We start from the raw sequence: 15243 nt of genomic DNA on the forward strand, positions 1-15243 counted from the left end.
TTGTAGATAATCTTGCACACAGAGCAAAACAATTGTATTCCTGGATCGAGACACCTATTGTTATGGCCCCTCTAAGCCAGATCTCTTATGAGAAGTTAGAAATCATTGCATCCATCCACTAAGGAAAATCCAGAGTGTTTGAATTGGCGCCCCAGTTGCACAAAGGGGAAATCCACGTGCCTGTCCAGAAATCAGCTCTTCCGCTGTGGTTTGCAGTGGCTGCAGGCCTGATCTCAATAGGGCCTCCACCCGGTCACGCTTGGAGGGGGGGAATTAGGGGGTGTGCTGCCAGACTGTCCTATTGGCCCAGCTTGTTGCAGCATAACTGCTGAAGAAAAAAATCTGTCCAGAAAGCTGCGAAAGGTTATTCAAGGGAATACTAGAAGTTTCAGGCTGGGGAAACTCTTCTACTCGCTCGATGTCCCAAATAAGAAGAAATGAAACTCCAATGACAAGTAGGAGCAAGTCTCAAGGGGATTCTTCATCGGGACAGTCATCTCCCTCACCCCAGATGACTCCATTCCACCTCTCTACATGCTTCATTGATCCATCTGCTCCCTGCTAAGTGGTACTGTTACCAGGCAAGCTCTCTGAATCCTGCATCCAGCACGTCTAAGTTCCTTAGTCTTTCTTTGTGACTTCAGTGCAGACCCATGTGGCTCCTTTTCTTACCCTTAAGCATGACTAGAACTGCTGTGAGGGCTAGATTAGCTAGGCCAGGTATACTTTTTAAAATCTTATGGCCTGAAGATAGGACCTTCCAGAATCTGTACACACACACACACACACACACACACACACACACACACACACACACACACACACGAGAATTCCTTACCATTTATTAAAGTGAATTTCAACTAAATTAGACTTAGATAATTTTCCCTCATGGAGCTCAGAATCTGATGAGTGGTATTTGAGCTCCTTGAAATCCTCAGGAACAAATGATAACTAGAATGAGACCCCATCCAATAATGCAGTTGCCTCTTTCTCATTTCTTTCACTACACAAGGCTCTTGCCTTGGACAAAATTCCAAACTGTAATTTACTACATAGATTGTTGTCATAAGTATCAAGTATGCGTTCAGGATTTTTCTTAATGGATTCTAGGAAGTTATCTTTATTGTTCCCGCTGGGGTTTATAAAAGCAAAGTCTTAACCTAGAACATTCATCCTACTCTCTTGTATCACCTTAACATGAATCTTACGAGCTATTTTGATTTTTAAATTTATATATTTCATCAAGGAACTTGCCTATGGCTGTCCAACCACTTAGATTCTGAAATTCTGAGGTTAGAAAAGATAAAAAATTCAATCAATAAGGAAAGAATTGATTACTCAACAAATGGTTTGAGATAGGTTGGCTAGAATCCAAATACAAATAATAAAGTCAAAGACTTCCTCAAATAAATTATGAATACAGAAAGATAAAAATGGCTGTTTCCCACTTTCCTTCTCTTGCTATCTCATGCATATTTGTGGTTTTACATTTATACATATATAATGAGAAGAAAGTGGAAATGCTAGCTATTTCCTTGCCCCAAGTTGATCTCCCTGGACCTCTGAGTGCTTGCCTATGCTCTAAGCACCCTTGCTTCTTTTAATCTGTCTAATTTCACAAGATATTCTATTATGCCCTGCTGCTGAACCATGGCCAGCCTGGCAGAATCTCCTGTCCCAGTGCCAGGCTATCTTCACCGGGCCCCTTCAGAGGGGTGGGGCGGGTTGAGTTTCCCTCCCCACCCCAAGCAGAGTTCCGGCAGTCAAAAACCTCCAGAACCCAGCCACAGCCATGCTCAAGGCCACTCTCCACATATTCTGACGAGCCTCATGCATGAAAGAACTGACAGAGGAACCCAGGTATGCGGGACCCGTGGCTGAGCTCTCCAAGGCTGCTCAGTTCGGGACTGGGCCTCCTCCACCCAGGTCCCCCATTTTCCAGTAGCTTGGCAGTCACACCCACAAACCGCCCCCGGCTCCATGTAATCTCATCAACAGCCAAGATCCAGAGACTATAAAACAAAGCTCCGTGAAAAGAGTAATGCAGAATCTCGCATGGCAGAGCCTGGCAAGCTACCCAAGGCCTATTCGATGTGCCAAAACCAGTAACAATAATGGGCCTCATTCCCCTGACCCTGAACTCTACAGGGACAAATGAGACATTACTGGTGCCTGCTTGAGCAAATCAATGAGCAACGGGATGACAGTGATGATACCGTGACTCTATAATGCCCACTCCAACATAGAAAAGAAGATTCTGTGAGCTTTAGGAAACACAGCTAATTGGGGGAAGACAAGACATAAGAATGGCTGTGCTATCTGCTACATGTTTAGGGAATCCCTCTAAGTAGAAGAACACAGGGTGTGATAGAAGAGAAAGGAGCTGGGGATCTATGCTACCTGCATCAGGTCTCCTAGCCTCACCAGCATTGGTATCCTGACAGGTTTGCCACAGCGAGCATGTGCTGGCAAATCCAGTACAGCTGTAAAGTTAGCTCTATGGGCTTACAGAGGCACAACCCAGAAAATTAAGGAGTCAAGAGAAAGGGCCAGAAGAGTACAAAACCCAGCTCCTGTCCTCTCTTCTCCGCTTACTGCAATGGCTAAACTTAGTGCCCCTAAGTTTAGAAGAAGTCTAAACTTGTGGCAGAAGTAGCAATTGCCACAATACTTCCATTCTTGTTGCTAAAAGGTTCTTTCCTTCCTGGATCTTATCTGCCTTGATACACTTTAAATGATTGGGAGGAGAGGTAGCCCCCTAATCCTTACCCATAAGGCATATCCATAAGGTGGGTCTGAACCCTCTCACTTTTACTTTCGGCTCACTGCATCTTGGCACTCACTCTCCCACAATCTCTGCCCCATTTGCTCTGGTTAGAAATCCTTCGCCAGTGTGTCAGTCCCTTACCTGTGCCATTTGTAGTGATCCATTGCTGATGCAGCGGACAAGGAAATAACAGACATACTGCAATATCCTGTATCCACTTGTTTCTGTCCCAATTCCCAATGATGGGAGTCCAAAGGCTTCTGGCAATGGCGCTTTCCCCCTTGAACAAATTAAAAAAACAGACAGAGGGAGATCAAGTTACTTATCCTGAGCTTAAAGAGAGAAGAGTCAGGGCAAATAATACACCGTTCTCTCCCCTCCCCCCCCCCAGGTCTGTGCTCATCCAACTTACTGGGATGGTGAGAAAAGCTCCTGTAGAAGGAGGCCTAAAACACAACTGATGCCCAGAAAATCTCCAGATGCCTGAAAAGGCAATGTTACTACTTCCATTCTTTCTAAAAGGAACTAAAATTTCATTCCTTGCCCCACTTGGCTACCTTCTCTCCCTCTCCTCCACAACCTCTGCCCCCACTACAACTTTAGACCACTAAAACTTTTTTGGGAAAATGGAGAAGGAATAAATAAGAGAAAAGAAAGAGAACTACTCTGAAGTCTTTATGGAACTCTGGCTTATTATGTTTTTCTTCTTCCTCCCCATATTTCAGGGGAGCCTAGACATGTACAATTAAAAGAGCACTGAAGAATTCTTTTATTCTCAGAAAGTAACAGAATAGGAGAGTAACACCCAAGGACAGTAGAGATAAGGACCAGGAGGATTGCTCCACAGCTTGGAAGCCGGTCTCACATGCTGGAGATAAAGGCAGTTGAGATAGAGAAGGGAACACCAAGTAAAGGATGCTTGGAGGGCCTGCTCGGGATGGGAGATGTGTGCTGAAAGTAGACTATAGACCGAACATGATGGCCACTTAATACCCGTATTGCAAACCAGAACACCCAAAAGGAGAACGAGAATAAAAGGAAATGCGCCTGCCAGAGTGGTGTGGGGTCGTGGGGGGAATGAGGTGGAGGTGGTGGGAGGGATACTGGGAACATTGGTGGTGGTGAATGGGCACTGGTGGAGGGATGGGTGCTCGATCATTGTATGACTGAAACATAAGCACGAAAGTTTGTAAGTCTGTAATTGTACCTCACAGTGATTCATTAATTAATAAGTTAAAAATAAATTTAATTATTTTGTAAGTTTGTAAGTCTGTAACTGTCCCTCACGGTGATTCATTAATAAAAAAAATTAAAATAAGTAAATGAATTCTTTTATTCTCTCCTATGCTCATTGCAGAACTATTCACAATACTCCAAATCTGGAAACAGCCCAAGTGTCTAAAAACAGATGATTGGGTTAAGAGACAATGGAATACTACTCAGCTATAAGATGAAACCATGAAAATTGCTGCTGATCTATAGAAGTATCAAGCCAAATAAAGTCAGTCAGAAGGAGAGAAACACATACAGAACAATCTCCCTTATATTTGGGATATAAAGAAACATGGTGTGGGAATAACACAAGGTGAAAGGCAACAAGACCTGTAAAATAGTCTACAGAAATAAGCTTATTATGGTGGGGAGACAGTGAGTAAGAGAGAGGCTATGCAGGGGATACTCTTGTGGAGGGTGTGGTGTTGGAGCATTGTATGCACACACCCATTAATAGTATGCACACACCCATTAATAATCACTAATAACATTGTAGATAATGCTGCCTAAAACTCTAAAAGGGATGATGGGACCATCGGTGGTGGAAAATGGGCATTGGTGGAGGGATGGATACTATGACTAAAAAGTCTGTAACTGTACCTCACGGTGATTCACTAATAAAAAAATGTTTTTAAGTAAAAACATTCTAAAATGTTTCTAAACATAAAAATGAGTCTTTTGATTCTATATACTGAGTAGCCAGAGTAGTGTAAGTACGAGTAGCAGCAATAGAGTAAATCAGACCTTGATTTCCTCACTCTGCACTCATGTGACCTGGTACAGGCAGTTTAATATCTCTATGCCTCACTGGTACCTTTGAAAGCTTAGGGGAACCATGAGTGATTTTCAATGAGTGCAGCCTTCTAATACCAGCATTCGGTACTGGACAAGCTAAAGAGATAAGACAATTGACCTGACCATCTCATTGAACCCAGGACCAGAGAAAAAGCCTGAAGTTCAGCGCACGTTCCTGCCTAACTTCCGTGAGGCTAGTCTTTTCAGGAGACAGTGTTGGAACAGAAGTTCAGGTCCAAAAAGCTGAGTTGACTCCCCAAATGTAATAAGTTATTAAACTGGGCGTTCTGCCGAGGCGGGAAAGGGTCACGGTTATTTCCGGATCCTAGCGGATTGTGGAATGACCGGTTCATCCACGTCACTGTGACAAGGCACACGCCAGAGGAACCCACAACGCTAGATCTCTGCACACAAAACAGCCACTCGTGTCCGGAAATTAAGTTCTCAATCAAGAGCAGCTGAATTTTAATTTTAAAAGGGAGAGGTAGCTCATCTAAAAATAGCCATGCAGAAGTTCACTTCTTTTTTTTTCATCCATTCCTTTTGCTTACAATGCAAAAATTGAAAACTAATAGAGTAAGAAGTTTAATAAATGCAAAGTTGGAGATTTCAACCAAAGGGAGGAGCTTGAATCAGAGAGAGAGAAAAAAAAAGTTTACCAGGAAATCTGTGACTCTGACTTTTTATGAATTGGATCACTATAAAAGGGGGACCCAGGAGGTGAAGGTCTACATAGCAGAGGCTCACTCTCTCAAAACCAAACCACAAGGCTGACTCGAAGAAGGCAGAGAGCCCCACTATGTCCAGCTCTGCACTGCTATGCTGCCTGGTTTTGCTGGCTGGGGTGGAGGCCTGCCAAGCCCATGGCAACCAGTATGAGAACAACTGCGTCCACTTCCCGGCCAACCTGCCCTCCATGCTCCGGGAGCTCCGCCTGGCCTTCAGCAGGGTGAAGGTTTTCTTTGTGAGTATGATACCATCCCTTCCTTCCATCCTTCCTAGGCTATCCCAATGGCACTCTGCTGGAGCTATGGGAATCCTATCTTCTTCACTTTCCCCCAGGACTCATCTTCCACAAACTTAACTGATAAGGGAGTCAGTCCCTCATGGAGCCAGGAGTTCAGTTAGTTATGCTACATAGGGTTGATGTAGCCACATACAGAGAAAGTCACTGTGTGGTGTCTCCTGTGCTCTGGAACTTCTAATTAAGTCCCCTGAAGTTTGATGCTCCCTTGGCTAGAAGTTAAGAAGGGTCTGATAGGAGGGTACCACTTCTCCAGACCCCAAGGTGAGGAAACAAAAATTGCCTTTTAATTAGAGGGTTTCCTAAACCTGAAAGAGGATGGTTTGGGGAAGTGACTGACACTTATGAAGAAAACTGCCTTAGGAAGTGTCGCCCATTGCTAGACACCTTTTGTATCAGAGCTCGTGTCTTACATGTCTTACGGAGGGACAAAGAAAAGCAAAAACCTGAGCAGGCTCGGAGATTTAAGGCCCTGAGGACTGAGGGGGGTGGCCTGTGAAACCTCATATGGAACTAGAGAAAAAGACCAGGATCCAGTCAAGCCTCCACCCTGCTTTAAGACAGGCCAGATTTTTAATTTTTTTTAAATGAGTAGAGAAACCTGATTTGACAAAAGGTTCCAACACCCCTTATGTGTCCTATATGGAACTCTCCTTTTCATTTTAAAGTCAAGGCTTTAAAATGAAAATGCTTTAAAATGCTTTGACTAAAAATCAAAAAATTCTATTCGTAAAAGGATACCAAAAAAAAAAAGTTCCAGTATTTCCCCAGACCTCGGGTTCATTCTCCTCTTTGTTTATCTTGCAGCAAACAAAGGACCAAGTGGACAGCATGCTGTTGAGTGGGTCGCTGCAGGAAGAGTTTAGGGTAAGAACAGGCACTGGGGGGAGCGAGGGTGTGCAGTGTGACTGAGAGAAGGGAGTCTTCATGCCAGCAGGAGCTGGATCTGCTTCCTTCACTTTGAAAAAGAGAAGTGGGAAGATCTTAGCTCAGCGAATGGCCAGCATCTGCAGGGCTCAGTCCTGGGGGGCAGGGGGAGGTGAGCTGGGGTCAAAGCTGTTTTCTGGAGCTTGCTGGAGCCCTTCCTCCCATTACAACCCTCCTACCTGTTCCTACCCTTAGGGTTACCTGGGTTGCCAAGCCTTGTCAGAGATGATCCAGTTTTATCTGGAGAAGGTGATGCCCCAGGCTGAGAACCAAAGTCCAGACATCAAGGAGCATGTGAACTCCTTAGGAGAAAAGTTGAAGACCCTCAGGCTGAGTCTGCGTCGCTGTGTGAGTAACAAACCAGCTCTTTCCTTTGCAAACTCTTCCCAAAACACCACCTCTCAATGTCTCTGAACACACTCGGAGTCACAGACTAGCAAGAGTTTCATTTCTTGCTCATTTCTCTCTGAGCTGCGGGTGGGGAGAGCTGCTAAGCATTTACATGTGTAGATTTGCAAACAGCTTTTCTGTTCTTTGTGAGTCATTGGTGGATTAACTAACCCACCCTGCCCCCTTCATGGAAGGAGTCCAGAGCTCCAGCTGGGGCCTCTGGATCTAGGGTGTGAGCTAAGCAGAAGGAACCAACAGGTGAGGGCTACCTTGAGAGGAAATAGCAGTAACCTTATATTCTTCACCTTCTGAAAGAACTTTCACTCCAAGTGGGGCTCAACTGACAGGATTTTCCCTGGTATGTGAGTGAGATAGGCCAAGGAGTCGTTTCCCTTCCACACACTCCCTACACACACACACACCCACACACACACACACACACACACACATACACATACACACACACACACACACCCCTGCCCTCTGCAGGCCAGTATCTATGAATGAGTCTCCCAAGTATTTGACTTTTCCAAGTAACGTGACTCCGACAACCACTTGTTTCCTCTGTTCTCTTACTGATTCTGGGAAGGCAGTTGGTCTCTATTTGGAAGACAGGTCCATTTGCAAATGCTTTGAACTGCACAGCTAAGACTGTGTATCTGTTCCTGATGCAGTTAGAGCCGGTCCACAGTGACTAAGCCAGAAGGGACAGGAAAGAGAATCAGGGAAGGAGAATGAATGGTGACTCAGCACTCTAGCTTGCTCTGTGGCATTTGGAAGGCGGAAACCCCAAACTAGGGATTTTCACACAAACCCGACAAACAATTCAAAGTGACTCCTTGAAAAACATATTGCATCACACTGAGTTGCTTCTTCTCTTTCCTGTGGGACAGAAGGAGGGAGGGCTCAGCTCTGGGCATGAACTCTGTGGGTAGGCACTCAGGAGGCGTCTGACCCCTTCTTCATGTGGCCCTAGGGTCCCCCTAGCATTATAAAGAAAGTAGCCTATGTTGTTAATACTTTCTCATTTCCTTCACAGCATCGATTTCTGCCCTGTGAAAACAAGAGCAAAGCCGTGGAGCAGGTGAAGAGCGTCTTCACTAAGGTGAGTCCAGGTGGTGACGATTTAGGCAACATGCTCCTGCCTACTCCCCAAGGAACTGAACAGCCTGAACAGCCCTGTCTTTTGATCACATGTAGTCTGGGAAGCCCCCTCCCCCCACCCAAAATGGTGTGACCTCCTCAGTCGGTGAGGACGTGCTGCCTTGGTTATATTTGTTTTCTGTGAAGTGTCTTTGGGGGTTTCTAAATGACTACTCCCCGTCTTCACAAGCCCGTGGCTTCAGCCAATCGGTGAGCAGCAAGCCAGGTGCTGGGGAGCGTGACAAAGGAAACAGAAAGCAGCGCGGTCGGGAATCTAGTCTGAACACACACGTGCAGGAAGCCGACCCATGAGTGTGCACACACAGAAGCACACAGTCAGAGGCTCAGTCCAGACTCCACAGAACTCAAACAGGATAGGCAAGCAGAGTTCTCGTTTTGAAGTTGGGCCGCAACGGAACGTATCAACTCTCAGACAAATGAAGACTGACACTTCATCTGTCCGTAAACGTCACGGCCTAGAAACCAGGTGGCCTATACACTCACCTGGTGCTAAGGACACACACGGGGCAGGGTTCCTACCAAAGGAGGCCTGAGCCCTCTGAGGGTCAGCAGAGCAGCCGGACAGTATAGGGAAGTCCTCTCTTTCCCCTCTCACTACCTCACTATCAAAGGGGTTCTGTCTTTTCATTAAAGTATGAATAAGCTTCATGAGGGATGTGACCTTTAAAATTGTTGAGAAGGCACTGTTTTCAAGACTGTACTTGGCAAAGAGCATGTTCCTCTTGCTAGCCTACTTGACGTCTGTGCACTCTTCCCAAAAGCAGCATGGCCTAGAATCAGGTTCCTAGCATTGGTCCTTCACTTGCAACTTATGGCTGCAAGTACAGCTTCTGGGCCCCAGATGATTAAAGAGGGACTCTGATGGGAATTTCACTGTTTATTATCTACACAGCTCCAAGAGAAAGGAGTCTACAAAGCCATGAGCGAATTTGACATCTTCATCAACTACATAGAAGCCTACATTACAATGAGGAGGCAACAGTGAAACCCCCCTTGGGAGCCCACCTCCAGGATATTGACTCTGTTCAGCTCCAGAACACAACTGTGGATCTCCATGTTCTGATACAGGATTCTGGATCACCTCTTGGAGAACTTCACTATACCTCCCTCCTAGATATTTATTACCTCTTTTACCTCAACTCCCATTTCTATTTATTTACTGAGCTTCTCTGTGAACTCTTTAGAAAGAAGCCCACAATTATAATTTTTTCAATATTTATTTTTTTATCTATATGGTTGAGTGTTTTAAGAGAAACTATTTCTTGGGGAGCCAACTGAAATTCCAGTCCAAAACTTATCACTCTTTATAGCTGTTGTGACCTCCCTCTAATTTCTTTTAAGCCAGGGTCTAAGACTCCCAGAGTATGACGAAGACTGACTTTCTAGGAAGAGAAATAAGGGAGTCCCTTTGATCGTTTATATTTCAGTGGCTCATAGGGATTTCCCCCAACCTTACTTTCCTAAAACTGTGTTTTGCTTGTTATTTATAACAACTTAAAGTTGGTTCTAATAGAACTCCGTTTTAACTAGAAGCAATTCAATTCCTCTGGGAATGTTACAATGTTTGTCTGTCTTCGTAACAGATTTTAATTTCGAATTAAAAAAATGTGTCATTAAAATCATGCCTGGTGTCATTTGACTTCTATCTAACTAAAATTGTTCCCTCCAAGTTTCCAAATTAGGAGAGACTATATGGATGGTTTCTGCATTCCAGACAAGAAAGCTGGCTACCCTCTTCCAGATTACCCATATACACAGAGAGTGTTAATGGTGCTTATAACTAAAAACTCATACACTTATTCCTTGAGATGAGATCAAAGACTGCAGACCTACCCTGTAGAGTCTAATACTGCAGTCAATTGACCTGCTTACTAGAATTCAAGGACTGCCCAAGGACTGCAATCTTGTTCCCGCCTCAAGTCATCAGACCAATGATAGATTGGCTTTTTTAACTGTGGTCGGCTGGGTGAGGTTTTGTGTTGGGGGAAGCCCTACCCAAAGTCCCATGACATGGACAAGAAACAGACTAAGAATGGGCTGAGTAAACACTGATCCCCTCGCTCTTACCAGACGGTCTTTGTGGAGTGGAGGGTGGGAGTGAACCGACTGTGGTCAGTTTTTCAGTAAAACCTGACTCACTTTAGTTAAAGTAACCATAGGAAGGAAGTGGGAAACATCAAAGCCTAAATTCTGACATAAAAGATTAGGGTTAAGAATGGAGGCTAAAAACCCAGGGATGGCTCAAAGGCAAAAAAAAAAAAACACTCCTCTTGCAAGTGAAGCCACAAATTCAGCTTCTGGTGTTGACCACATATGTCAAACTTGGTTCCAGCAACTCTGCTATCTGGATCTCAACTCATACTGCAACAGAGTGTATGATTTTCAGCACACACCCAGGCATGTGTGAGCTCCACAATTGGGGTATGGAACCCTAGAGAGTATCACAACTAAAAACAGTGTGTTGCAAAAACAATAATTTGAAAGGATGTCTCCACGTCTATGTTCATTACAGCACTAAGTCCAATAGCCAAAATAAAAGGAAATAACCCAAATGCTCAACTATGAGTGAAAAGTAGATCAAGAAGCTGTGGTATATATCCACAATGAAATACAGTGCAGTGCAGTTCTATGAAAGAACAAAATCATATAGTTTGCCATGACATGGATAGAACTAGAGAACATTTTGCAAAGTGAAATAAGTCAGAAGAAAGGGGTAGTAATACAACGATCTCACTCATATGTGGAGATAAAGATACATTGCAAGGTAACAACAAAGTGCCAAAGGGAACACAACAAGAGAATAGATGTACATAACTGAGGGGGGAGGTTTCGCAGGGGGAGGGTATTGAAAGGGCATCAGACACCTTGAGGAAGAGAGGAAGTACACTGGTGATGAGTGTAGCACTGTAGCACTGTCGTCCCGTTGCTCATAGATTTGCTCAACCGGGCACCAGTAACGTCTCTATTGTGAGACTTGTTACTGTTTTTGGCATATCGAATATGCCACGGGGATCTTGCCGGGCTCTGCCACGCAGGCGGGATACTCTTGGTAGCTTGCCAAGCTCTCCGAGAGGTACGGAGGAATCAAATCTGGGCTGGCTTCGTGCAAGGCAAACGCCCTACCAGTTGCGCTACCGCTCCAGTCCAGTGATGAATGTAGTGTTGGAATATATGCACAGGAAGCCATCATTAGCAATGTTGTAAGTCACAGAACTTCAATCAATAAAAAATAAGAATAGAAAAAAAAAGATGTGTGCCGATTGCAGCCAGGAAATGTGACACCCCCCAAGTGATCACTGTGTGAGCACCACAGCAATTCCCATTGAGCACTACTACCAGAAAATGCCCAAGCACCACTACTAAAGGTGTGAGCATACATACAAGCATCACAACTGAAGCATGCAATTTCTGCCAAGCACTGCAACCAGATACTTACTTACTATGATTGAGTAAGAGTGTGACCTCTGGCTATCACAACAAAAGGGAAGGAAATGGGGTTTAAAAGGGCAGGGGGTGGCGGGGGCGTCGGGTAGAGTGAGAGTATAGCAGGTGAGGCACTTGCCTTGCACACAGCTGACCTGAGTTGATCCCTGACATCCCATATGGTCCCCGAATATTGCCAGGAGTGATTCCTGAGCACAGAGCCAGGGGGAATCCCTGAGCATTGCCTGGTGTGGTCCCAAAACATATACATACATACACACGCACACATATAGAGGGAGGGGAGGGGAGGGGAGGGGAGGGGAGGGGAGGGGAGGGGAGGGGAGGGGAGGGGAGGGGAGGAAAGGGAGAGAGTGTTTACCATTGGTAGAAGAGAGAAGAGCATGCTAAGTATCCTCTATGCAGAAACTCTACTCTGAAATGGAGGAAAAGCCAAGAGTCCCTTGGTCTGGAAGTCTGGAGCTTAAGAGTTGGGGCTCTCTGCCATGGAATGTGCACCAAATTAAGTGTAAGGTTAGAACTCTATGTATGCAATGGAATACTATGCAGCTGTTAGGAGAGATGTCACTGTCACTGTCATCCCGTTGCTCATCGATTTGTTTGAGCGGGCACCAGTAACGTCTCTCATTGAGAGACTTATTGTTACTGTTTTGGGCATATCCAATATGCACGGATAGCTTGCCAGGCTCTGCCGCGCGGGCTCGATACTCTCAGTAGCTTGCAGGGCTCTCCGAGAGGGGCAGAGGAATCGAACTCGGGTTGGCCGCGTGAAAGGCGAAAGCCCAACCGCTGTGCTATCACTCCAGCCCTATTAGGAGAGATGAAATCATTATTTGCTTATAAATCAATAGACATGGAGAGTATCATGCTAAGTGAAATGAGCCAGAAAGAGAGGGACAGACATAGAGGGACCGCACTCATTTGTGGAGTATAAAATAACATCACATGAGGCTGACACCCGAGGACAGTAGATACAAGGGCCAGGGAGATTGCCCCATAGCTGGAAGCCTGCTTCATGAGCAGAGGGGAGAAGGCAGATGGAATATAGAAGGGATCACTAAGAAAATGATGGCTGGAGGAACCAGTTGGAATGGGAGGTGCATGCCGAAAGTAAATAATGGACCAAATCTGATGACCTCTCAGTGTCTGTGTTGCAAGCAATAATGCCCAAAAGTAGAGAGGAAGTACGGGGAATATTGTCTGCCATAGAGGCAGGGGGAAGGTGGGAAAGGGGGAGTATACCTGGGATATTGGTGGTGGGGAATGTGCACTGGTGGAAGGATGGGTGTTTGATCATTGAGATTGTAACCCAAACATGAAAGCTTCTAACTATCTCATGGTGATTCAATAAAATTTTTTTTTAATTTTTTAAAAAAAGAACTCCATGTACATTCAGGGGGTTAGAGCTTGTCTGCAGTGTCACTACATCACTGTCCCAAACCTGCTAACTTCCCAAGTGCATGCCCCCCGTGGACCAGACACCAGAGTGAGAGGAGTGATGTTTAGGCCTCCCAGAAGCAGCCGCAAAAGACTTTCCCCTTCATAACGGAGTGAGCACAGTTGGAGTCTGACAATAAAATCACAGACCTGCAACAGGGACAGTGGGAGAGCAGCACAGAGACCCACAGGTGAGCAGAGTGTAGCCCTGAAGACTCAATCAATATGGACTGGTGATATCTCTCAAGTCAAGAATTTAGAGAGGAAGTGTGGAAAACATTTAATGAACTCAAAGAAACAATGCCACCAAGACAATAAAAAACAAGACAAGAGAAAAAAAATGGAGATCAGAAATGAGAAAACCACTAACAGAAAGAACAGAACTGAAGCAGGCAGACAGGTAGATAGGGAAGGTCCCCCATGGCAATGAATTCTTGGGAAGCAAGAAAACCAACAGTCCTAAGGCTGCAAAAGTCCACCTTGGGGACACAGGGACTAAGGCCTGATAAGATCTGTACCTGGTACCAGCACAGACCCAGAGAAAGTTGGACCCCACTCTGAGAAAGACCAGGGGAAAAAAGTATCAAAGATCATCAATGACTCCCAACTCTACTGCTTGGTAATCACCCTAGCAACATACTCTTACTTTGGTAGAAAGCCCCATGTGGGGCAGCTTGGGAGAAACCCTATAAAAGTCAACCCAAATAAAGAAGCACGCACACATTCTGCCTGAGTCCATGTACTATTGCCTCTGCCCCTGTGTTGCTGCCAATCCCCTGTGGTACCCGAGCAAATGTGTCACTAACATCTCCCCTCTTGAGATGTGTACTTTCATACTGACATATCAGATTCTGCGATGTGTACTTTGGCAACCTCTCCACTTTTGAGAAACCTGTTCTCTCTCTCCCCCCCTCTCTATCTCTCTCTCTTTCTCTCTTTCCATCTCTCTATATCTATCTTTATGTATCTCTCTCTGCCCCTCCCCACCCCCTTCCTCAAAACTTCTAGACACACAAATGAATCTTGGAAGAGAGCATCATGCTGCAGAGATGTCTCCCCATCCCAAGTCAGGCTGATCTCATCTGGGCACCTCGGAGGGGGTCAGGTGGGTCCCTCATCTGCCCCCAAAAAAGAACCCTGGCAGCTGCAAACCTCCAGAACCCAATCGCTGCCACACTCATGGTCACTCCAACCCCTACCCCCACACACACACACACGATACTGAATCCGCTGGAAAACCCAAGTATGTGGGACTTATGACTGAAATCTTCAGGCTTCCAGGGTTGGAATAGATCCCCTTCTCCCATCTCCATTCACTTCTGTTTTCCTGGTTGTCATGCCCATGAACTACCTCTAGGCACCATTTAAGCGCATTAACAGCCATGATCCAGAGACACACAAATGAATCTCAGAAGAGAACAACATGCTGCAGAGATGCCTCCAGACTCCAAAATAAACATCCAGATAAAAAAATTTTAACTTCAGTTATAGCACACTATGAAAAATTTTAGAATTCCAGGAGCATATGGCCACTTTTGTGGCCACACATGACATCTCATATGATTATGTCACTGATATACTAAGAGTAGCACGCCATATTTTATGAGGTGTAAGGCAGAAGACAACTAATCTTAATCAATATATATACATATCCTAAGACTGTCATCCCATTGCTCATCGATTTGTTCGAGCGGGCACCAGTAACATCTCTCATTGAGAGACTTATTGTTACTGTTTTTGGCATATCCAATATGCACAGGTAGCTTGCCAGGCTCTGCCTCGAGGGCTTGATACTCTCGGTAGCTTGCTGGGCTCTCCGAGAGGGGCGCAGGAATCGAACTCGGGTTGGCCGCGTGAAAGGTGAACACCCAACCGCTGTGCTATCGCTCCAACCCATATATACATATACATATATATTTATATATATTAGCACACAAGGCTCAAACTCTAACAACATGTTAGTGATACAGGGCTGAATGGTTCCAAGAAGAGATACAACAATTTTCATACACTTTCCTCTAAGTGA

The 15243-nt window shown here is 45.2% G+C and overlaps 1 protein-coding gene across 1 annotated transcript; it reads left to right on the forward strand.

The window, feature by feature from the left end:
* The first annotated feature begins 5633 nt into the window (after window positions 1-5633).
* IL10 (interleukin 10) lies at window positions 5634-9342 on the forward strand. The gene is made up of 5 exons (XM_004610057.2): window positions 5634-5798; window positions 6666-6725; window positions 6981-7133; window positions 8215-8280; window positions 9232-9342. The coding sequence occupies exons 1-5, from the start codon at window positions 5634-5636 to the stop codon at window positions 9322-9324; spliced, it is 537 nt and encodes a 178-aa protein (XP_004610114.1). The 3' UTR covers window positions 9325-9342.
* The last annotated feature ends 5901 nt before the right edge of the window (window positions 9343-15243 follow it).

This window comes from Sorex araneus, chromosome 7, assembly GCF_027595985.1.
Source record: "Sorex araneus isolate mSorAra2 chromosome 7, mSorAra2.pri, whole genome shotgun sequence".
NCBI lineage: Eukaryota > Metazoa > Chordata > Mammalia > Eulipotyphla > Soricidae > Sorex > Sorex araneus.